Source organism: Zootermopsis nevadensis, unplaced genomic scaffold (genome assembly GCF_977971745.1).
Source record: "Zootermopsis nevadensis isolate Lab colony 2312 unplaced genomic scaffold, Znev_1.0 Znev_ptg000061l, whole genome shotgun sequence".
Classification (NCBI taxonomy): Eukaryota; Metazoa; Arthropoda; class Insecta; order Blattodea; family Termopsidae; genus Zootermopsis; species Zootermopsis nevadensis.
In genome coordinates, this window is record NW_028259192.1 from 10,451,346 (window position 1) to 10,475,035 (window position 23,690).

Consider the following 23,690-nt stretch of genomic DNA (forward strand, 5'->3'; position numbering starts at 1 on the left):
TAACTATACTTTTTGAATAATTACTGCTCATAGAATTTCGTAGTTTGTTAATATACGTCTCATCGACAAATGTCATCTGAAATTTATAGATTTTAATGAGATGTTTATTTTGTGTTATATACTATACAATGAACCTTTTTTAAGCGATTTGAAGTTTATGTAAAATAGAGGTTATATGGAATCAGTTAGGACCAAAATTGAACATGCCTTAGTAAATGTTAATGTATGTTTTAAATTCAAAATTTGATGAAAATCTGTTGGTCACTTACGGAGATGAACAGGCAAGACCTGTGCTTTAGATATTCTGTTTATTTTATGCATTTTGTACAAATAATGCATAGAAATGCCATGTAGTAGTCATAGGGAAATCTCCATGTCACGAATATCAGCAAAAGTAAATCAGCGTCAGGAAACGTGGCTGTAACCCGCAGTTCATACTAGTTGTTAGTGTCCACTTTAATCTGTTTGTTTCTTACCCCATTAACTCCGTGTGCAGCGCATGAGCAGATAAATAGACAACTAAACTAATGTATAGACCGTTGTGAATCGTGTGATCCTAATAAACAGCTAATATTACCTCGAACGCAGTCGTCTACTTCTTGGTAGAGAACTTCAGATTGTGTTTTGACTAAAATGCTTCCCATTCATGACTTGGTGAATGCTAAAATATTTCATTCTTATAAAGAGATTCAGTACAGTTAGGTCTTATTTATTTTACTTCGGTAATAATAAAAGGATTCGTCACCCTGCGGTTAAAGTGTCTTAGGCTACGTATGATTTTGTGACTTAAATGTAGCTGCCACTTTTACAACTCATTGACCTACTTAAATCCGAGGTCATTAATGCGCTTTGGAATTTCTGGTGTTGACTTCTGTATTCATGGTTTACAGTCCCGTTACGAACCACGTCAGATTCGATTCACTGCCTCGGTTAAGCGTAAGAAAACACTAGTTAAGTGGTCAAAACATATCGCCCCAGAAAAAAAAATAGCACACTTAATTATATCCCTCATAACTAACTCCCTGGTGGCAGAACCCGCAGGTTCAACACCGACAACATCAAAGCCCGCCACCGGCCACGATCCTGAGCCAATACCATCCATCTGCCATCCTCACAGCCCACCTCCCTAAGATACATCTTGATGTTATACTCCCATCTCCTTCTTGTTCTGCCCAGTGGTCGTTTTCCAGAAAGAGTCCCTGTAAAATCCTGTATGCACCCCTAGCCCCCACATGCGTGCTACATGTCCAGCCCATCGGAGCCTCCTAGATTTCACTATCCTCACTATGCTAGGTGACCCGTTTAATTCCTTCATAGAGGCGTTATAAGTCAGTTATTTTTAAAGAAATTCAGACTTGTGGAATCATGCCCGTGCATCAGTGTGTACGAGGTGCGATCGGAAAGTTTCCACACTGCGCCTATAATTTTTTAAAAAAAACCCGTACACTTATCTCAGGTATTAAATTCGTCCATGGCCCTCGAAGTGGGAGTGAACACAACGATCCCAGCGCCGCTGCCAAGCCTGGAAGCATCCCTGGAAATCTTTCTTTGTCAGCCTGTCAAGCACCATCTGCGATTCTGCCTGAATCTCTTCTATCGTCTCAAATCTCCTTCCCTTTAGCTGAATTTTCATCTTTGGGAAGAGAAAGAAGTCACACGGAGCTAAATCCGGCGAATAAGGAGGGTGCGGGATGACGGCCATGGTGTTTGAGGCCAAAAACTGCCGAACTTTGAGGGCGGTGTGCGCTGGCGCGTTGTCATGATGCAGCAGCCAGTTGTGGTTGCGCCACTTTGCCGGCCGCTTCCGTCTCACATCTTCACGCAACCGCCTCAGGACCCCACAGTAAAATTCAGCATTGACCGTCTGACCTGCAGGAAGAAACTCCCTATGGACGATCCCCTTCTGGTCGAAAAAACAGATCAGCATTGACTTCACATTGCTCTTGACCTGTCTTGCCTTCTTCGGTCGTGGTGACGATGGGCTCTTCCATTGTGAAGATTGCTGCTTCGTTTCCGGATCGTACCCGTAAACCCAGTTTTCATCACCTGTGATAACCTTAGAAAGGAAGTTGGGGTCGGTTCTTGCAAGATCTTTGAGCTCAAGACAAACGAGAAGTCAATTCTGCTTCTGGTCCTCAGACAGGAGCCTTGGCACAAACTTGGCTGCGATGCGTCGCATGTGGAGTTCTTCCTTTAGAATCAGCTGACAGGTCCCATAGCCTATCCCAACAATGTCGCACAAGTCGTTGATGGTACGACGTCGATCTTCGTGAATGGCCTGCCGAATCTTCGTAACATTTTCGGGCGTTGTGCTCGAAGATGGTCGTCCAGAACGCTCGTCATCATCGACAGAGGTTCGGCCATTTTTAAAACGTGAATGCCACACAAAAGTTTGTGCACGACCCATTGCGGACTCCCCAAATGCTTGCTTTAGCATTTCATAGGTTTCCGTAGCCGTTTTGGCGAGTCTTTGGCAAAATTTGATGCACACGCCATTCCGAAATTGCAGGAGGGTTGGTGTAATGCACTACCAAAACGCCCGTAACTGAGAAACAAATGCTAATTCGATGATGCCGGCTGGCACACTGATTCACTATGAATGTAGGCCGCACCCCCTAGCGGCAGAAGCTCGTACTACATCCGTTTCGCCCTCTATTGACACAGTCTGGAAACTTTCCGATCGCACCTCGTATGTCTGTACCACATTAATAACTTCTGGAGTGGCGGATTTGTATGAAACAGCATAAACATCACGCTGCGGTGAATATGTACTCCCCGCCCCCTCTTCAGGGAGAATGTTTTTTCCTCGGGGTTGCAGTTGTCCACTCACCTCCGTCTAGTGTCATACCCTCTTAGCGCCAGCGACTCGCATAAAGGAAGTTCCTGACTCTAATAGACAATGTACAAGGAGTTGGCAATTATGTTTTATCTGAGGACCTAGTGAGTCTATTTAAAGTGACCAGGGGCGTAGGAGATTTTCAAGAACAATTCTGTAGTTTTTTTTTTTTATATTTTCACCGAATATGTCTCACCATCTGAACATACAGACATTAAAACGTGTAATAATTACATGCTAGTAATTAATTACGACTCTCCTAAACTCTAATTAGTGTCCTCGAGGGGTTAAGACACGTATTAAACCGAACCTCATAGGGTCCCTGACCCATGAATTCAGAATGAAATATAGATTTGTGTCTGTTTTGATTATTTGTTGTATTATAGCACAGTTAATGAAGGTCAGTACTATTAATATCATAATATCGCCGTGGACCGTTGTTTTTCAATCCCTGCAGTAATAATAGTAGGTAGTACATCTGTTAGAAAATAGTAGGTATAATAAATATGTCGTCGAAATCATCGTTACAAAAGTTTTGGAAAGTTAAGGGACGGAATATCAGTTGGCCAGCGTACCTCATTTTGACATAATTCAGTGTACAGAGTTGGATTGCCGTTTGTATGAGTTGCATACAAGAACTGTTATTTTTTTTTTTTTTTTTTCCAGATGTCGGAGTCCTGACATATGACGCTGGCGCCCCTAGCGGTGGGCAGAGAACGTCGATATGTCGGAATTCACCAAACTGCTAAAAAGTGGATCGACCAGTTCCAAGTATGTCATAACATTAAATTAGCACATATTATTCGCCCAGTCTAAGAATGGATGACTTAACTGCAACTTCAGTATCATTTTGCTGTTTGCTTTGATGTATTCTTGGTTGCGAAAACAGACTCCTGTAAGTCTTCAGCTATGACGCTAGATGGCAAAACGTTCTATTTTACAAGTACTACTTCCATTAATAAGCTTTTTTAGAAGTACCCCTGATGTGGGTGACGAAAAGGTTGAAATATAACATTGGTAGTATTTTTTCATTACTTTTTTTATAAACTGAAAGAAAACTGTGAAAAGAATTAACGTACGAAGGAGGAAAAAACGACCTTATTCTGTTGTAGGCTGACGTCGTCTAACAACTAGACTTCAGCTTTTCTAAAGCTCAGAAAAATGCGTGAGCTATGAGTGTTGGTTCCACTTCAACCCCTGCTCATAGGATAAATCTCCTCCTCCTCTGTTAAGCCATGGCCGTAACTTTTCAGTCACACTGTTGTCAAAATTAAAGCGATTGAGTGACTTAATGAAGAAGGTATATTAACATTCCGAACAAAGTTGTTCAAATTGGGATAGGAAGGAGTACTTGTAAAACCAGCGGGAGTACAGTGTGGCAGTTCATTTTCACCCTAGCACAGTGTTTCTCGGAACACTGCCCAAGCAAAATACTGGCACTTTGCAGGTGGACTACGAGAGAGAAACGCCCCAAGCCTCAAACACGAAAGCAGCTCCCTGATCCCTACCACGAGCTTTAGATTTGTTGGTCCTTTGTTGAATGGTTCATTGAGAGTGGTAATATTATGAAAATAATGTATGAATTGAATTCATGAAGCTTAGGGAACGGTCTAAGAGATGGGCCATTGTGAATACAGTAATGAAACCTCCGGCTCCTTAAAAGGTGGGGATAAGCCAGCTTTGAAACTATCAGCTTCTCAACAAAGACTACGCTTCATGGAGAGAGAGTTAATTGTTATAGACATCGAATACTGGGAATGGGCAGAGGATTTTTCCTCTCGTCTGCGTCCAAACCGGGTCTGGGGCCCACCCAGCCTCCTATCCAATGGGTACCGGGATCCTTTCCTGGGGATGAACCTCGCGGCCTAGGCGTGACGCTGAACACTCACCCCCATTTAGTGCCGACGTTAAGAATGAGTAGGAGCTATACCGGCTCTCCCTCCCGAGCGACTATATGATGTATAGTGGGACGGCTTTTAATACTGCTGTTTCGAATCATAAATAATTTTGTACGAAAGTCTGCACACACTTATAAACTGGAAGGCCGTGTTGTAATTTGTGCAAAGTTGTCAACAGTCTTCTATCAGTTATTGTCAATAAATCTAACAAAGACACTAAATTTGTCTTGGTTCTTTTACATTTATTTTCAGAGTCGATTGACTTAATCTCAGTAAAAAGTAAAGTTTGTCCCACTATACTCCATGTAGGCGTTTGGGGTGAGTGGAGGTATAGCTCCTCTCTTCCTTGACCTCGGCACTAGATGGGGGTGAGTGGTCGGCATCACGCCCCGGCCGGCTTTACCCCCGGGAAAGGACCCCAGAGCCGGTCTGGACGCAGAGGCTAGAGGAAAAATCCTCTGCCCCTGTCGGGGATCGAACCCCGACTTAATCTTAGTAGAACATATAATATAAGGTATATTTTCTAACATGTGTCATCGTTGTGAAGTATGTTATATGGTAATTGACAGTGCCATCTTTCATTACGATGTAAAGCAATTTCATGATCATGTCACAGAGAATATAAAGCGAGTAAAGAGACACGAACATATTATTATTATTTATTATTTAGTGTTCTGTCTGACGACAGGTCCATTGTTCTGCCCAAAAAGAGTTCGCCAGTTTTTCCAATTCGCAGCTTCTCGTTTTAACTCCTGAAACTTCATGGCATAAAAATTAAAGATATAATAACGCATCTTCTGTTCTCATCCCTTGAATTTACGTAGTCATCAAGTCTGTTTTGTCCACAAGAATACAACTTGGCGTATTACATTAATATTTTGCTATACAAACACATTTGTTCTGTTCTTATTATTAATTCTCGTCGTGGTTGAAGGATAATACGTCATGACCAATCGATCTGTGTTCAGATGACGTATTTCTGGGATTAGAAGTTGATGACTCTGTTCAATGTAGAAGTTTGCTCTCCGTTGTGAGGAATTTAACCTTTTTCCATAAAAATACCATGAATTGTCCCCCCTTCCGCTTCAGGTCGTCTCGCTGTTCACAGGGCAGTACTTTGAAGCTGAGTGAGTGCCTTCGCTACGCTAAGCCTTTCTCTATGTGCTGGTTCCTGTCTGTCCCCACTCTCATCACCTTAATCGCCGTGCTACCATGATACCTCTCGTCCGCATTATCTTGCGTGGTTCATCTCCCCCCCCCCCGGTTGTGCAACTCTGTCCTTCCAAAGAGGAACACACAAATTACATTACGAAACACATCCTTATAACGGTAGCCGTATATCACAGGGAACAAAGAATTTTATTCTGTAAGTCATTGAGTTAATTTTTAGCAAATGTAAATGTCATTATATACTGTGTTCCATCGCACTCCGGAAGGATTGCGAAGCGAATTCCAAGGAAGTGCTTCTATCTTCCCGCCAAACCCCAAACGAAATCACAGCTATGGAGTATAGCCAATTAATTTAATTGTGGTCCCAGAACAGAGAAAAAAATTTTTTTAATAAATGTACAGTTTGACACCAGTTATATTAAACTTGCGTGTTTTTCTTTTATATTTTTTTATTAATTTCTTGTGCACCTATAAATCTTAAGGAGGGGCCCCCGCATCGACTTCTTTGCCCCGGTCCCCGGTCCCCTGACCCGTCTTGGAACGTTTATACTGACCGATGTGTTCGTGGGTTTACTCAGCCCTTCCAGTTTGCTCTCGATTCTCTAGGTGAAATCCGTAGTAGTGCCTTATAATGTTGGTCTTTATCATGCAATGATAATTCGACACCTCTGTATCTGAAGTAGAGGCGATAATAAAGTAAGTCCAGTCGTAGTATTGAGGATTCATACCTGACACAGCTGTGGTATTTTCCAGCCCGTTTCCGTTTATACTGCAAACTACTGTAAAATATTAAATGTGATGCTCTGTCGGCGGTCGCTTTGTCGATGATGATTTGAGTTGCATGAGAAAAAGTGCGTCGGTACTACAGACATCAATATTTACTCTAATGAAATGCGTTTGCTCCATTGTGCCATCTGGCGTAAACGTAAATCATGCAAGGGTACTTCAATTTAATCATACGACAGAATAATCTCTTTTTTCTTATACACTCGTTCCCTGTTTTGCATTTATAAACTGGAAGAAGTTGAAAAAGTCAGTTGTCGCTGTCAACGGTCGAATTCTATAGAAAGTATAAAATTCAATTCAATTCCGCTGTCAGACTCCGGGCTACAATTCAGTGATCTGACCGAACTAGAAGTTCCAGAGGACACTGTTGGTGTCACACAATAACTGAAATTTTCTCTCAAGAACTGGGCTTATACAAATAAAATTCGCGTTGCTGGTCATGTACCTGCTTTTCGTATTTCATAAGGAAATGCGTAAGGTATCATTTTCCTGTGCTTCCCTTTCAGAAACTTCTGGAACAATTGTCGAATTTTAAAAAAAAAACCATTAGACGACTATTATGCTGCTAGAGGCTTAATTTTTACAGCAATTTTTTTTTAAATTTTTGTATAACGTAAAGCAACACCATGGAGGCTGCATGAAATCTGAATTTAGCTTCCAATTTAATGGCCATAGTTGCTAAACTACTGTAACTAGACATTCGAAATTTGGAATCTAATGTTGTTGATAAGTCAGTAATCACAAACATGGCAGCGGTATGAATCTTTGAAAATTACCATTACCACCTACACAAATATTTTTTTGGTGATTTTATTATGCGCAGGCTACATGTTCTGACATTACAGTGCCATCTTCAGGTCCTCTTTACATAGTCTCCGTAGACTTACAGGTTCACAGCTTTAAAACATATCAACATTTTAAGTGGATTCATTCTCGTATGTTGTTTAGTATTTGTTAAGACCGTCCTTGGGCCGCTGCATTCGCAGGAAAATGTAGGAGAAAAAGGGAAAATATTTTTGCCCCAAAAGATTATATATTCTGCAATTGAAGTGTGTAACTGTACGCGTCTTATCCTGCGAGGCCAGTGGAATACGCAAGCAGTTCACTTCTGATGTTCGTGATTTGGTGTGTTTTCTCCTGCTAAAATTTTGAAATTAGGTTAGGTTACAGGATAATATTTTAAATTTTGCAGTTAAAATATCATATGACTATATCACATTTCTTCTCATGTTATTGACAGTTTTTTATCGCATTCTATTTTTAATTTCTTTATTTTATGATGGAGAAAAATATGACAGTTTAGTGTATTAATATGACGTGCCACGAACCACAATCATCCCTCTCTGTTTACGTAATATTTGGTATTGTTTTCTTACACATTATTTGCAGTTATCCATTACATAAAATTATTTATAATAACCTCAACATTGTGGTTTCATTCTTTGTATGCTGATACTATTTTAATTCTATCTTGGTTGTGTTCCCCAGTCTGTGCATAGGAAAGCAGGTTTTTTGAGCTGTAGCCGGAATTATTATTGCAATTAATATGAATTCGCAAAGAACATGTGGGAAATTGTGTTAAAATCTTGTTTAAATGCCTGATCCTATTACACATCACCAGAATTTCCCTTAACTCAGCATTTCGGAAACGAATACTCTGTATTTTAACTTTAACGACGTTATGAGTAATATATATGGCTTAGTTTTCATGTTTATTTGTACGTGAGGGTTAGAATCGAACAGACGCTACATCGTATCGTTCGATATGGAGCGGTTTCCGACGAGTGTTGCCTGCTTTTATTCTCACTCACATTATAGCCAGCCAGTTACATCTTAACTCCTGGTAAATGCGCGTCTCGCATAGTTGACACAGCGTTATTCGGCTATAGCTTTTCATTCTTTATGTAAAGCCCGCGAAATATCTCTTCTGTTCCAACATTGCCGTTCCCATTTTGATAAAAGTCGATGAAGTGTATGCTAGCATTGTAGAGTAAATCAGTCAGAGCGAGTCTTTGTGTCAAGAACTTAATATTTCTATCTGAAACACCTTATGTACTATGTACACCTTATGTACCCTAATGTATTTATGCATTAGAATACTTTCACACCGACTATTGGAGGTGAGTATTTATACGGAGCTACTTATGATAATGGGGTTAGAGTAACAAGTTGAGCCACATAAAAAAATCTAGTTATAAAGAGTAAAATGTTCCATGGTCACAAAATTGATCAATACACTTGGACTTTCTGATGGAAAACACACAATCAGATTGATGGCGTCTTCTCAGAAGACGGCAATCAAATATATTTGATGTCCAATCCTTTAGATAGGCTGAATCAAGTTCTCGACCATGCGTGCTGCATTCCCCGTCCACCTCATTCTTGTAATACTGACCACTGGTTGTTGGTTTCAGATCTTAGGGAGAGGCTGTCGATATTGTGGTTTTCCGGGATTATTATTATTATTATTATTATTGAGTGTTCTGTCTGACGACAGGTCCATTGCTCTGCCCAAAAAAAGCTCTCCAGTTTTCCCTATTCTCAGCTTCTCGTTTTAATTCCTGGAACTGCATCTTCTTACCTTGTTTCAGATCGTCGGTTAGCTGTATCAATCTTCTTCCTAGTCCTCTTTCCTTCAACCTGGCCTTCGATGATATCACTCAGTAATCCATTCCTTCTCATAATATGTCCCAGCCAGTTAGCTTTCCTTCGTGTAATCGCCCGCAGAATGTTTCTTTGCTCGTTGACTCTCCTCAATACTTCTTCGTTGGTCACTCGATCCGTCCAAGCGCCTTTAATTAGGCCACGACTTCCTTCCACATCCTTTCCAGTTAATTATTCACTATCATTTCATTCGACGCTATAGAGTCTGAGCTACTGAAAAAACGTCGTTAAATAAACATTGAACAAATAAACCAGATTACAGGACAACATCATTTTATAAAGTTAGCTAATAGATCCTTTGAAAATGTGGCAAAATTCGAATATTTGGGAACAACGTTAACAAATCAGAAACGAGAAAATCAAGAGCAGACTAAATTTTGAGAATGCTTGCTGCCTTGAAATTCAGAATTTTTTTAAAGTTGGGTGTGATGGGTGAGGCATGTAGCGCACCTGAGGGAGATGAGAAATATGTGAAAAATGTTGGTTGGAAAGCCTGGAGGGAAGAGACCACTCGAAAGACTTAAGCGTAGATGGGCGTTTAATGTTAATATGGATCTTGGGGGAAATATATTTTGGGGCTGTGGATTAGACCAGAGGTGGGGAACCTGCGGCCTTAAGGCCACATGTGGCCTTCTAGGTCCTCAAGTGCGGCCTTTTGACTGAATCCAAATTTTACAGAACAAATCCTTTTATCTTTATTAATACATTTTTCAAGACGCCCTTAAGGTCACAAATGACGGATACCCATCTAGAGGACCAACTGACACTGCGGACCTCCATGCTGCGACCAAACAATCAAATGCTTTCCAACAAAAATCAGACACAACAAAGTTATTAAAAGATTAGTTAACTTTAAAATTAACAAATAGTTTTAATTTTTTGAAATTATTAAATACATAGTAGTTAGATTTTTACAAAATAATGTACATTTTTAAGTATATCTAATTGAAGTTTCTTGAATGCGGCCTTATTTTATTACAGCTAAATTAATGCGGCCTTCCAACATGAAAAGGTTCCCCACCCCTGGATTAGACCCATCTGGCTCAGGGCTCCAGTATTTTTCTCTGATATCCAAATTCGCCGTTCGTAATCATTCTAAAATGTCACTGAAAGGTTGTAGTTAATGCAAAATCCGTTAAATACCTACGAATCGGTAAATACATTTGCAAACTAACTGTATTGCTTGACAGTGTTATATCATCCACTGTCAAGATCAATAACTTTTTACTCGTGTCTACATTTTCTGTGCATCTGGCGTTTTCAGAATAGACCACCAGAGGGGAGTGGAAGGAAGAAAAGGGAATAGTATAACAACTTTTAATGGAACTGTCAGTGCATGAAATGTAAGTCGCCGTCACTAGGTCGTACCTCTAGATCAAACAGTCGAGTTCACTAAGTGTTTAATAGAGCTCATCGAAATATTTATTTCTTTGCATTCTTTAACAGTAAGTCAAAACGCTTGTCATTTTATCTAAAGTTCTATTTTGTACTTGGTAGGCAACTATGGAAACATGAACGAAGATCTTTTTAATCAACGCAACGTCTAGTGCTTGTGTTTGCTACTCTGCTGATACTAAGTCCTTGTTCTGTAACGGGTGTACATATGTACGTTTTGTGAAGGAAAGAAGGAAAGGTATTGCAGTTATTTGTTTTTGAGAATAATAAATGTAGGCCATAAATTTAAAGTAAGGTTCCGTTTATATTTGAATGCTGTTAGAACTAGTACCTTTCATGAAGGCTATGAACAGGTTTTGCCAACTGAGAAAAGTCGAAAAGGGCAGCTTCAAGGGCAAGATTATCTACAACCCCCTGTGAAAACGTGCTTAATTAAGGATCCTCTAGGCCTACTAATTATAAGATTCGAGTGACCTAGTTAATTCAGACCCCTTTTTATATTATAAAATATAACTACAAGTGTTACATACATTTATTAATAAAATCGTATAATCATTGTGAGCGATGTTTTGACGACATGCGTGTTATCTTACCCCATTGACATTGTCATGTTACCTCGTGTATAAGACAAGGTGACGTGTTTAACATTGTTTTGGCCTGTGCTTTTAATTTATAAAGTGATTTTAAACCATTTTGATGCATATATGTAGTCTCTTAAACTAAATGCAAGAAGTATTTGGGAGCTCAGTTTTCCGATATTCCGAAACAAATAGAAGGTGAAGTTTTAGATTAAATTAGTCTCGTCTCGGGGCAGATCCCGTTTTGTAGGATCAGGCAGAATATCACTTGATATGTATCCTGCAGAGTTCTCATTATGCTACGGACGAGGTATTTTTCTCTTCACCACGTTTAGGCTTCTTGTGGTACCAACCCAGTCTTCTAGCGAAGTGGTACTGGGGTTCTAGGTTCTTAACTCGGGGGTAAAGATGGCGACTTACTCTTGTCTTGTGATGAAGTCTAGAACTTCAGAATGATTAGAACTTCGTCTCTGTGAGCCATCATGGCTCGGCTTTTAGAAACAGGGACTGTGTGTTTTGCCTTTCTAACACATACGCCTATAATTCTAGCATTGATTTTTGACTTCGATCCGCGAGCAATAAAATTATGTAGAATATTCTGATGTTATTTTATGCCAAGCGGAAACTAAAATGTACATTACATGATTCATTGGATATGGTCACGCGACTGTATACTGAGGTAATAAATTGAGCATGCTTACCAACTGCTGAAAATATATTCGAACTAATAAGCAGGTAGGTGTCACGGTAACGTTCTAAATTTGTACTTACGAGGTACCGGCTTCGAATATAGGTCACTACTATTTGCGCTGATTTAGGCTAGTCGTTTCCCTGAGTGCATCCAGTCGAAAACCGGGATGATAATTTTAATTATGTCACGGCAACTTCATTCGAAATCCTTAACCAGGTCTGTTTACCATTCATTATCATTATCATTAGCCTGTTCTATCTCATTCGATGTTATGCATTTTAAATCCTGTAAGTTCGTGCGTTGCTTATAGATTAGACATCAAATCAAGGTGGAAATAAGCGAGGTTTATAACACGCATTGGGGATGAGAAATACACACAAAAATTTGGTCGGGAAACCCGAACAAAAAGATAATTTGTTGGTGTAATATTAAAATAGTCATTAAATATGTAGGATGTTACGAGTGAATTAAACTGTTTCAGGGTAGCTCTCAGTGGCGGGTTCTTGAAAACACAGAAATTAATTTTTAGGTTCCATAGCAAGCTGAGAATTTACTAACCAGCTGAGCTGCTATAAGCGTATTAAACGACTCTGCTCAAAGGGCCTTATGTAACGCCGCGATTTAAAGATCCCTGGCACTGCCTGCGAGTGACGTAGCAAGCAGCAGCATGGTCGGAAGAATGTAACGCTATTATCAAATGTTGATGTAGTGAAGAACACCTTGTTGGAACCGCAGTGAGGATAGCAATTGCCACTGTACCAACCTTGTTGGTACAACTGCCACAGTGTCAGTAAACAAAGAAGAAGAAAAATGAAGTATTTGCATAGCGGTAAACGACGAAAGTTGTCTTTCTTATAAGCACTATGCCATGAAGATGTATGAAAGAGGTGAAGTGTCACTCTTTTTTAACCTAACACTAGACGCAGGTTACTAGTCAGCTTCGTGCTTCGGTGTCTCTACCTCTAGCACTCGTTGGATACAGTGTTCAGTGCTTATTTGCAACACACAGTGCACTTCTGTAACAGTGTTTAATTAATGCCAACACTTAGTCTCTCATCTTAAGTGAGGGTGTTTGAGAGGACTTCAGAAAGATTAACAGGCAGATGTAGTTGCGTATTGAGAAGCTCTGTAATTTATATTCCTCATAGAATATTATTACGATGACAAAAGAAACTGGGACATATAACACACGTGGGGGAGATGAAAGATACGTACAGAATTTTAGTCAGAAAACCCAAACAATAGAGACAATTTGAGCATCTCGACATTTAGGTGCAGTTAGAACTATATTAAAATTAATCTTAAATAACACTGTTCAACAGCCAAAATATATCGGAGACGAAACTAACCAATTTTTACTAATTTTTAGCTGCTAAACACGAAAATGACATTTATTTTGCATGATTGGTTCGCATTTCGAAGATATTCATACCAAGCTGTTTCGCTCAATTTTCGTAATTTTTAGAATTGAAATGGACTACTTACTTCAGGAACAACCTATGCAAGGGTGGAGAAGGTTTTATTTCTTTCTGCAGGTCTAGTCAACATCCCTAAGGGATGATTAATAAATTGGTTCAGTTCTGTTTGGCAAACAAGTGTTTTGTGGAGTGCGGATTTTGTGTTTCACTTCGTCTTAGAATACTTATGTAGTAAACAGCAAAAACGTCGTTGTGAGTACTTAAATGAGAAATTTGTAACACTAAAATACACAAAATGTCGCGTAGATGTGTCAATAATCCTAACAACGTTTGTTATATCTGTAGAGAAGTGACTTTTAAATCACGAAAAACGAAACTTGGCCCCCATCGTTAAGAAAGCGCCCCGCCTTTATTTTGGTTGCAAAGTGGGTGGCATGGACAGGGCATGGGCACCCCATATTTGCTATCTGAAGTGTTCCTCAAATCTATGTGAGTGGCTAAAAGGAAAAATGCAGTCTATGCCCTTCGCTGTGCCCATGATGTGGTGGGAACCGCATAATCATGTAAACGACTGCCACTTCTGTATGATTCCTCCTGTCATCGGCATAAACAATAAGAAAAAACATGCTTTGATCTATCCAAAAATATTGTCCTTGAACCACTGGTAGATCAAAGCAAAATAATACTGCCAGTATTGCACATTAAATTGGGTCTGATGAAAAATTTTGTAAAAGGCACCTCTTTCACAAATTTCCCCGACTAAGTGAAGCTAAAATCAAAGAATGAGTTTTCGTAGGTCCCCATATAAGAAGCCTGGTTGTTGATGAACATTTTATTGACATTTTGACGGGAGAGGAGAAAATTGCATGGGAATCCTTCAAGTCAGTTGTTAGGAATTTTCTTGGAAACAACAGGGCGCCAAACCATAGGGAATTAGTAGACAAATTGTTGAAAGCATACAGTAAAATTGGTTGCAATGTCTCTTAAAATGCATTTCCTCCACTCTAACTTGAACTCTTTCCCTGATAATCTTGGTTCGGTTAGTGATGAACATGGCGAACGATTTCACCACGATATTTATACTCTTGAAAGGCGTTATCAGGGGAAATGGAGCGAATCAATGATAGCTGATTACTGCTGGTCGGTGGTAAGAGATGCCCCTGAGGTAAAATACAAAAGAAAGGCCAAAAGACAACGTCTATAAGGTAGGTGAAAATTTGTAAACATTTGCATATCATATGGACGAATTTATTGGTGATATTTTACAAAGTACAAAATATCTTCAAAACGCGAACTAACTAAGCTTTCTTATTGTCATTTTCGAATTTAGCGGACGAAAATACATAAGAATTGATTAGTTTCATTTCCGATATATACAACTCATTAAAATTTATTGTCTAGTGTAATAACTAGGATATAAGGATGTGGACTGAGTTAATTTGGATCAGGACAGAGTCCTGTGTAGGTCTTTCATTAACACAGTAATAAACCTTCAGATTCTATAAACATTGTCGAATTTCTTGAATAGTTGACCCACTCTCGGATTCTATGGGGTTAGCAGTAAATAACTTCAGTAGTTGGTTCATGTACCTATATTTGTGTGTTGCAGGCGCAGATTTAGTGCATACAGTGTTGCATTAGTGTGCTCAGTGTGTTTGTTGATGCTGATTGTCAGCCATCGGCTAGTCAGTTCAACAGCTCTAGACCGGGCTCCTTTCCTTGACATCAGCAGGACATTTCAAGTAAGTATGAGTAGTGAGGACATAAAAATAGATTAAACGTGGAAAGAATGAATCTAAAATGATCTTACAAAAATATTATTACTTTTAAAAGTTGTCAGTGGAACCACGGTTCCGGAGAATTTGACGTAAATACGTCTTTACGGAAAGGAAGTTTATTTATTGGTTTTATTCTAAATATTTCCTTTAAGGTAAAGCTAGCAGAGATTGCGCGGTAGGAGAGTTTGCGCATGTCTAAATTCAGGTGGAAGGGGGTAAGTTGTGCGTACAACAGCGTGAGGAGCAGTAAGCACACCACTCGTAGAGGCTTCAGTGAAATTTACATGTCGATGTAAGCTGTTCTCTGTGTTTTATTGCCAATTTTCTGCTTGTTCTGTAGAAGGTGAGGGCTTGAAGTTTCTGGAATGTTTCGTATATTTACATAAGAAATGTTTCACCTCTAAATAATTGCAAATAAAGTATTTTCTAAGTTAGTTCTTTGTTGAGACTAGTGTTTCATGCTGTTGCGAGTCACTGTGGAAATTTTCATGCCGATCACGTGGGTGCGCAATCTTCCCTACCCAATGAGTATAGTTGGCGCTTGCGCTAGTTAGGAGAGTTTGCGCAGGATTTTCATTTGTTTCAATGGGAGGAGAGATTAAAACAAACTTGTTCACTCAATTAATTGCAAAATCAAACAAAAATGAAGTATGTTCTTTGTGTTTTCATCCTATCTACTGCCTTTAACTGTATTTTACATAAGTTAAGGAATAAAATAGCATAAAATGATACATGCAATTCCTAGTTTGTTTTCGGAGCTGTTTTTCTAGCGCACAGTATTACTAATTATTTTTTTGGCATTTCTCCTTATAGGTCATAATGCCAAACGTTTATGTGAGAAAGTCTAATAAAGGGTCTTGGTCAGAGGGGGATTTGCGACGAGCTATAGAAGCTACCATACGCGCTGCAAGTAGAAAATTCAATATTCCTGAATCCACCTTGAGAATTAGGCTAAAGGGAAATGTTTTTGGAAAGCCTGCTTTGGGTCCAGATTTGCAGCTAGGTGTCGATACGGAAAAGAAATTAGCCCATCTCTGTCGGACTGAGTCCACCATGTATTTTACGCATATTTTACGTGATCTGGAGTCAAACTGAGACTGGCAAACAGTGTCAGCATATTATTCAAGCCTTCTTCTTTGTACTAGTTCTATCCTAGTTTCCCTGGTAAGACTTTGTGAACCTTGTAATAGTGAATGGCGGCAGGAGGGAAAAGTCGTCTTATTCTGACACGTGTCTAAAGGAAGTCAGAATTCCACACCAAGTGTTTTGCCATACAACATATAGCGAAGGAATATCATCGTGTGTGTGACTGTCATATTTACTTAGAATAGAAGTATTTTATATCTGATAAAATTATAAAACAATTATCCCGTCTTCCCAGTAAGACATTATATTTTTTTAATTATTTTTGGCGCATAGAGCAATCCACCACTGACATGTGCATATTGTTTCGTCTTCTTATCAAGCATTCTTTGTGTGTAGTGACTTCATCTTTTATACTTCGCGTTCTGTTTCACTTTCCTGGTGTTGAATTTGGTCTTGACCTTTCGAAAACAAGTAGGACGAAAGGAAGCTCAGCTCTGAGAATGTGTAAGCCAATGCTTATACATCGTATCTGAATGCAATAAGAGATGTTTAGACGTCGCCAAAGTCATATCTACCGACTTGGACTTGCTCTACCGAATGACAGGAAGCAGATAGGCACCGCTTATTACGCAATTCACTAGCGACAGTGGTACAGGCCGTGAAAAATATTTCACACGGTCAGAATTCAAATAAGAGGAACTGTGATCCTCTCAGAACATATTTTGCCATATTTAGCACAGTTTCTTCCGTTTTTTGCAAGTTAAAAAAAATCAAAACAGTTCATAATAGTAGTTGAATTTATACAGCTTAGTGGTATTTAAATAGACTTGCAGAGAGCTGTAGTAGTATTTAAAAGGGACCGCAAAGGGTTAATATTAGTAATTAAGTACGTTTGTTGTTTGATTCAGTTTTTTTGTTTGATTAAGTGTGTTTCTTCTCCTGACTTACAATAGGCCGACTTAACTTTCCTAAAATTACGAAGAATAATATGTGTGCTTTTGAGTATAAACAGTCGGATACAATTATCTATTTATTTTTTGTAATAATAAAACAATTTCTTTTCTTATTAACATTACTATTCATTTTCTGTAATAATAAAGCTTCTAATTCATTTTATAATAACAATTTCTAATAAAGTTTGATCGAAATAAGTAATTCAAACCATCTTTCCAACCCATTTGCGCAATCTCACCTACCCGGTTAGGAGAAATTGCGTAAAATCGAATGTCTGAAAAAACTGCATTATCTAATCAAAAATTGAAAAAACAATCGGAATATTGTTCATTAAATATGCCTAACATACCAAAGAACATATGTGTACACTTATTTACGAAAATAGATAAACATTCGATTTTTAGTGATTTTTTCCCGAATTGTGCTCAATCTCTACTCGCTTTACCTTATACATCCTTTACAATCGAGATAAGTTTGATTAAGACATTGCTTATTTAACTTGAATTAGTTACGCTTAAGATGGGTCTGTGGTAGCTGAATGTAATGTAAGGTAATGTAAGGTAAGGTAAGGTAAGGTAATGTAAGGTAACGTAATGTAATGTAAGGTAATGTAATGTAAGGTAACGTAATGTAATGTAAGGTAATGTAAAGTAATTTAATGTAAGGTAACGTAATGTAATGTAAGGTGATGTAATGTAAGGTAACGTAATGTAATGTAAGGTAATGTAAAGTAATTTAATGTAATGTAACTATGTAGGTAACCATTGTTGTTTATTTGTTGAAAAACAGATGACGTTTCCTAGGTAACATAACAATGAAGTTACACTTTTTCGTTTCCCTTTTTCGTAACACTTTTTCGTAACACTATTTCGTAACACTTTTTGCCGAATGATACTGACCCTAAAATATAGACGTATTTACGTCAAAAATGGGTTTTTGCTTGAGATACTATAAAATGCCTGATCAAAGTAAAGAGTGAATGGCAGAGAGGTGCTACAAGATTAATATAAATATTACTGGATAATTAATGAACCCAGACGGGAATAGTCTTTATTAGACCACGTAATATATTAACAGCTCAGTACATCCAATTAAATTCTATTCAATTCATTCTTAAATGTTACAATAATGTATATAAACAATGTGAGATACCAGTCTTTTGGTGCAGTTTTATGCATTATTTTAACTTTATTCATATTGGCATTAATTGGGTTTATTTGGACTTAAGTTAATTCACTACTTTTTTACCACTGAAGTACAATTATATTAACCTAAATAAGACAGTCTACCATTATTTGGACAGTTTTCAACAATGGAAGATGGCTGTCTTCTGGGTTGTAGTGCCGTATAGTCCGGTAGTTAACCAACATTCCAGAGGGCCTTGCTGCTTTCATCATCAGGGTTACAACCCAGAAGACTCACTAATCTTTGGACTCACTGCCTCAATCTCAAACCTCAAATCCAACTTGTACCATTCCTTACTGGCTCATTTGGGCCCATCCTGGAATTTGTGCACTCATGACCGACTACCTGCTGTGATTCATTAAAAGTCATCAACTTTTGCTTCATAGTGGGCCAGTAAGACTTGACATGTGTTCAGACATATCTGCTTTATTTTACATATCAACACCCAACATGCATATTCTCTGTTGAATTCCAGTTCCTCACAGACCAAACCAGCACCAAATTTCAGTGTCATAGTAAGTTATCAAGTTACTGGTGATTGTCCTGCGTTATTCATCGGCTGTTTCCACAATAATATCACAAGTAATGACAAATTGTGCTTGGCCTGAATGTAGAACATCATCCAACTTCTACATCCACTTACATGCTCCATCTTCATATAAGCATATGACATAGAATATGATCTTCATGCCATAAATATTCATTGAAGATTTCTGTCTTCTGGGTTGTTGCGCTGTGTAGTCTGGTCAATGTTAACCAACGTTTTTGAGGTCATACTGCCTTAATCATCAGGGCGATGAATGTGCTAGCCCCACACACCCTATTGGCACATTCATCACCCTGATGATGGAGGCAGTATGACCTCTGAAACGCTGGTAAACATCGACCAGACTACACAGCGCAACAACCCAGAAGACAGAAATCTTCATACTCACTGCTGTGAAAACCTCAGATCTTACAAATATTCATTGGTTTGTCAACTTGAGCTGCCAGAAATTGAGTAAAACCACATATCTGCCATAGTGTTTGATTCCACATGCTTAAACCAGACATATTGCATGTGAACATGTTGCAAAAGGTGAACAAAAAAGAAACATCTTGATCCTGAAAACATGTTATGATAACAAAATTGTTTTTGTATTACCCTTACCAATGTATGAATGGTCACTAAATTATCTCCATACTGATTTTGAAGCAGAGTTGGTCGAGCAATGAAGTGGATTCTGAAAACAATTACACACTTGAGATCGAGGAGGTTGTGGATGAGCAGCGACGCCTCATTGCAGAGGAGATGCTGGACTACCCTTACCCTGCTGGCCGTTACAACGTCTCTGCAAGGTTTGTACTTGTGGTCCTAGTGAGACTTCCATTTTATCCAACTATTACCAATATTGGCTGAGTTATACTAGTCTAAGTATTATATTTGATACAGTTAAATAAGTTAATTTTAAGCATATTTTTGTAAAGTCATAAAACTCACTGCAGTTGTACCCACTGTAAACCCCAGCAATGTCACAAGTCTTTACTTTGCAACAGACTTGCATTAGAACATGTCCGAGACTGTGATGTATGTAATCCCAAACTTTGATTTCTAAATATGTGGAAGGTATGTTTTATTGGGGAGAAAGACTTTTGCTTTTGTATGAACTGTCACTATGTTAGTAGCACTGAAGTCCTGCCAAGAAATAGGTAAGTAAGGTGCATTTGTTAGTTGTCTCTATTGAACAGTAACTTTATCCAGCCATTATTCAAGGAATATTATGTTATGGAACATGAAGGTACATTACCAGTAGAAATAAAGTCTGCTATTAGACCTTACACAAAGTCATTTTAATCCAGTTTGTATTACCATTTTTTAGACTAGTTCAAAAGATTAAAAATTTCTGGCAGTGGTTGATTCATTATATTTTACATTGCCCACTGGTTGAGATGTATTTCATATAAATGCTGTTCTGGGAGTTGACTCTACTGTAATCTTCACATGATTTGTTGTCATTATCCTGACACATCTTTTTATGTATTTATAGGAACAGGGGCAATGTAAACAAGCCTATAACCTAACATAACCTAACCTAGTCACTAGACCAGCAGTATGGTATTTGACAACAAAGTTCAGAGCATGATATTATTTTAATGTTGTAGGTCACTAGATGAGCTGGTACAGGATATGGGTGGAACACCAATTCGAAGTTTGATCATCACAACATGGCGATCTGGTTCAACATTCCTTGGTGATGTGCTGAACAGTCACCCTGGCAACTACTATCACTATGAGCCATTGCTTGACTATGACATTGTTCAAATCCGTGGCGAACCTTTTGCTTCTGGGGCAATAAGAAATCTCAGAAATCTCCTGAAATGCAACTATACAAACATGGGTATGCCACAGTCTTGTTAAAGTTGTGAGCACGTTTTTATATACAGGTGCTTCACCTCATCTGACGTGCTTCTGTTGTTAATAGGCTATAAATGTAAAGTAATAATAAAAATATTGATACAACGTACTAATATTCATTAATGAAGTGAATGGGAATTTGGTATTTAATTTATTAAGACTAGTGATGTGCCAGTTAAAATGCAACATAAAATCTGAGAGATATGCATTTAAGCAATTTTTATTCTTTTTATTGTTCTTATATGTTAAGAATATCATAACAGATCTTTTATTTCTTTTTTCTTCAATACTTAGTAATTTTTAATGTGCAGATCACTACTTGAACTATGGAAAAGAACATGTTTGGCTATTCAACCACAATACACGGTTGTGGGATCAGTGCCAGCAACACCCGTCTCTGTGCTGGCTGCCGGAGTTCCTGAACCCCTTCTGTCGTTTATTCCCCTTCCAGAGCATGAAGGTTGTGCGACTTAGACTTAGTCTAATCGAGGAACTCTTGGAAGATCCCAGGTATACTGATGAAATAATTAATAATGCCAAAATTAAAATAGTATTCTAATGTGAGATTTGATGTTCTCATGGTAGTGAGGATAATGATGATGTTCTTCTGGGTTATGATGTCATGTAGATGCATAGATAGATACCAATGTTTCAGTCCTAAAGATGAAGACATTATGTTTTTCCAAAGTACTGGTGTCTTGAGTCTACACTGCGTCACAGCCCAGAAGACATACATCACTGTTTTTGTATTTTCCATTGGAGCATAAAACTAATTTTAATGTTGCCACTTGTTTGGCATTTAATATGTTTATGGAATGAAAGAGCAATGATTTATAAATGTGGCTTCATTCTGTAAACTTTAAATTTTCAGAATTGTTACTGAGAATTAGCATGGGGAGAAATATTATTAATAAGTATTCACAAGAATCTTTTTGTTCCCATAATTCTTTAAAACTGTATCAAACAATTTTGTAGTCATTATTGTTACATGTATTTACATTTTATTTTTATGTAATCATATTTTTGCAACTGCTCTTCTGGTTTGTGACACACCATGTAGTATTGTAGGTAGTACCAACATTTCAGAAGTACAAATCACTTCCATCTTGTCTACCCTGAAAATGGAAGTTGATAAAATTTCTCAGAAATGTTAGTAACCACATAAAAAGCTATACAGCATAATATCTTATAAAATCACATTAAACATTTTCACCACCATGAAAATCTCATAACTATCTTTCCATCTGTGGCAGTCAAAAAGAACACTGTCACCACACTAAAATATATGTGTATATTTTTGAGTGTCACTATGTACTTCATATATTTATCTGGACAATACTATACTTATATAAATGCCATTGTCAGCAGATAATATGATTCAGAATGTATATGAGAGAGAAGTTTCTTTTTGGATGACAGAATTTAGGAGATTATTATTTATGCTGAATATTCTTAGCATTGCCTGAAAATCCACATGTTCAGCAAGAAAACGGAGTCCACTTAAAACCAATGGATTTCTGTATTGGTAGTCTGGGCGTTCGTGTGGTGCTGTTGGTACGAGATCCAAGAGGAACACTACAGTCTCGAAAACATCGTGACTGGTGTCCAGGGAACCCAGATTGCTTTGAGCCTGTGCGGCTGTGTACAGATCTTGTAGCAGATTACAGTGCAGCTGTGCGTCTCACGATGAAGTATCCTCACAGGTTCCGGTATGTGCCTCCTATTACACTATACAACAAATTTTAATTATATCGGAAATGAAACTAATCAATTCTTATGTATTTTCGTCTGCTAAATTCGAAAATGACAATAAGAAAGCTTAGTTAGTTCACGTTTTGAAGATATTTTGTACTTTGTAAAATATCATCAATAAATTCGTCCATATGATATGCAAATGTTTAAAAATTTTCACCTCCCTTATAGACGTTGTCTTTTGGCCTTTCTTTTGTATTTTACCTCAGGGGCATCTCTTACCACCGACCAGCAGTAATCAGCTATCATTGATTCGCTCCATTTCCCCTGATAACGGCTTTCAAGAGTAGAAATATCTTGGTGAAATCGTTCGCCATGTTCATCACTAACCGAACCAAGATTATCAGGGAAAAGTTCAAGTTAGAGTGGAGGAAATGCATTTTAAGAGACATTGCAGGGCATCCATAAGACCATCTACGTCATCACAAAATACGAGATCATCTTGCATGGAAAAAAAATTTTGTAAAGGAATCTGACGAACGCGATAACAGGATATTTTAACATTTTCAAGTACATTTTATTGCCTAAGTTGCGATCCTAGCAACTCTGCCTTATACTTAGGCAAATCTAAATCTCTCACTAGATCATTCAGTTTACTTTGAGTTACTCTATGAGATGTAGAAGGTAAAGTTTCTGGCACAAACTCTTTATCTTGAGATGCCGATGATCTAGGAATGGCGTCATCTGATGGCGGTGATGGTGATAATTCTTCAGGTGTGTAGGAGATAGGAGGGACAGGTACAGATAGTTCATGGTTGTGGGATATAGGACGAATGGCTGAGGGGATGTTTGGATAGATCAAAACATGTATTTTCTTAATTGTTTATGCCGATGACAGGAGGAATCATACAGAAGTAGCAGTCGTTTACATGATTATGCGGTTCCCACCACATCATGGGCACAGCGAAGGGCATAGACTGCATTTTTCCTTTTAGCCACTCACATAGATTTGAGGAACACGTCAGATAGCAAATATGGGGTGGCTATGCCCTGTCCATGCCACCCACTTTGCAACCAAAATAAAGGCGGGGCGCTTTCTTAACGATGGGGGCCAAATTTCGTTTTTGTGATTTAAAAGTCACTTCTCCACAGATATAACAAACG

At 38.3% G+C, this 23,690-nt stretch overlaps 3 protein-coding genes across 8 annotated transcripts in view; 1 reads left to right on the forward strand and 2 right to left on the reverse strand.

The window, feature by feature from the left end:
- Positions 1-23,690, forward strand: part of LOC110838343 (carbohydrate sulfotransferase 5) — an 89,441-nt gene that overhangs the window by 46,397 nt on the left and 19,354 nt on the right. For 3 of the 5 annotated variants that reach the window (XM_022081461.2, XM_022081456.2, XM_022081470.2), the window contains 6 exons: positions 3,503-3,607; positions 15,046-15,178; positions 19,635-19,777; positions 20,582-20,817; positions 21,146-21,344; positions 22,364-22,543. In XM_022081461.2, the coding sequence (XP_021937153.1) occupies positions 3,561-3,607; positions 15,046-15,178; positions 19,635-19,777; positions 20,582-20,817; positions 21,146-21,344; positions 22,364-22,543 (938 nt within the window). In that variant the 5' untranslated portion in view covers positions 3,503-3,560. Of the gene's footprint in view, positions 1-3,502; positions 3,608-10,664; positions 10,800-15,045; positions 15,179-19,634; positions 19,778-20,581; positions 20,818-21,145; positions 21,345-22,363; positions 22,544-23,690 lie in introns of those variants that run through there. The other 2 variants (XM_022081480.2, XM_022081490.2) reach the window with 2 other exon arrangements.
- LOC110838392 (uncharacterized) overlaps positions 18,276-23,690 on the reverse strand; it is a 64,132-nt gene continuing 58,717 nt past the window's right edge. For both annotated transcript variants that reach the window (XR_002546130.2, XR_002546128.2), the window contains one exon: positions 18,276-22,562. The gene's annotated coding sequence lies outside the window, so the exon portion shown is untranslated. The remainder of the gene's footprint in view (positions 22,563-23,690) is intronic.
- Positions 22,587-23,406, reverse strand: LOC147871196 (uncharacterized; the record flags this gene model as incomplete). The annotated part of the gene is made up of 2 exons (XM_087340541.1): positions 22,587-22,936; positions 23,109-23,406. Coding segments are annotated over 2 exons (483 nt in total), but the record flags the coding sequence as incomplete, so codon positions are not given.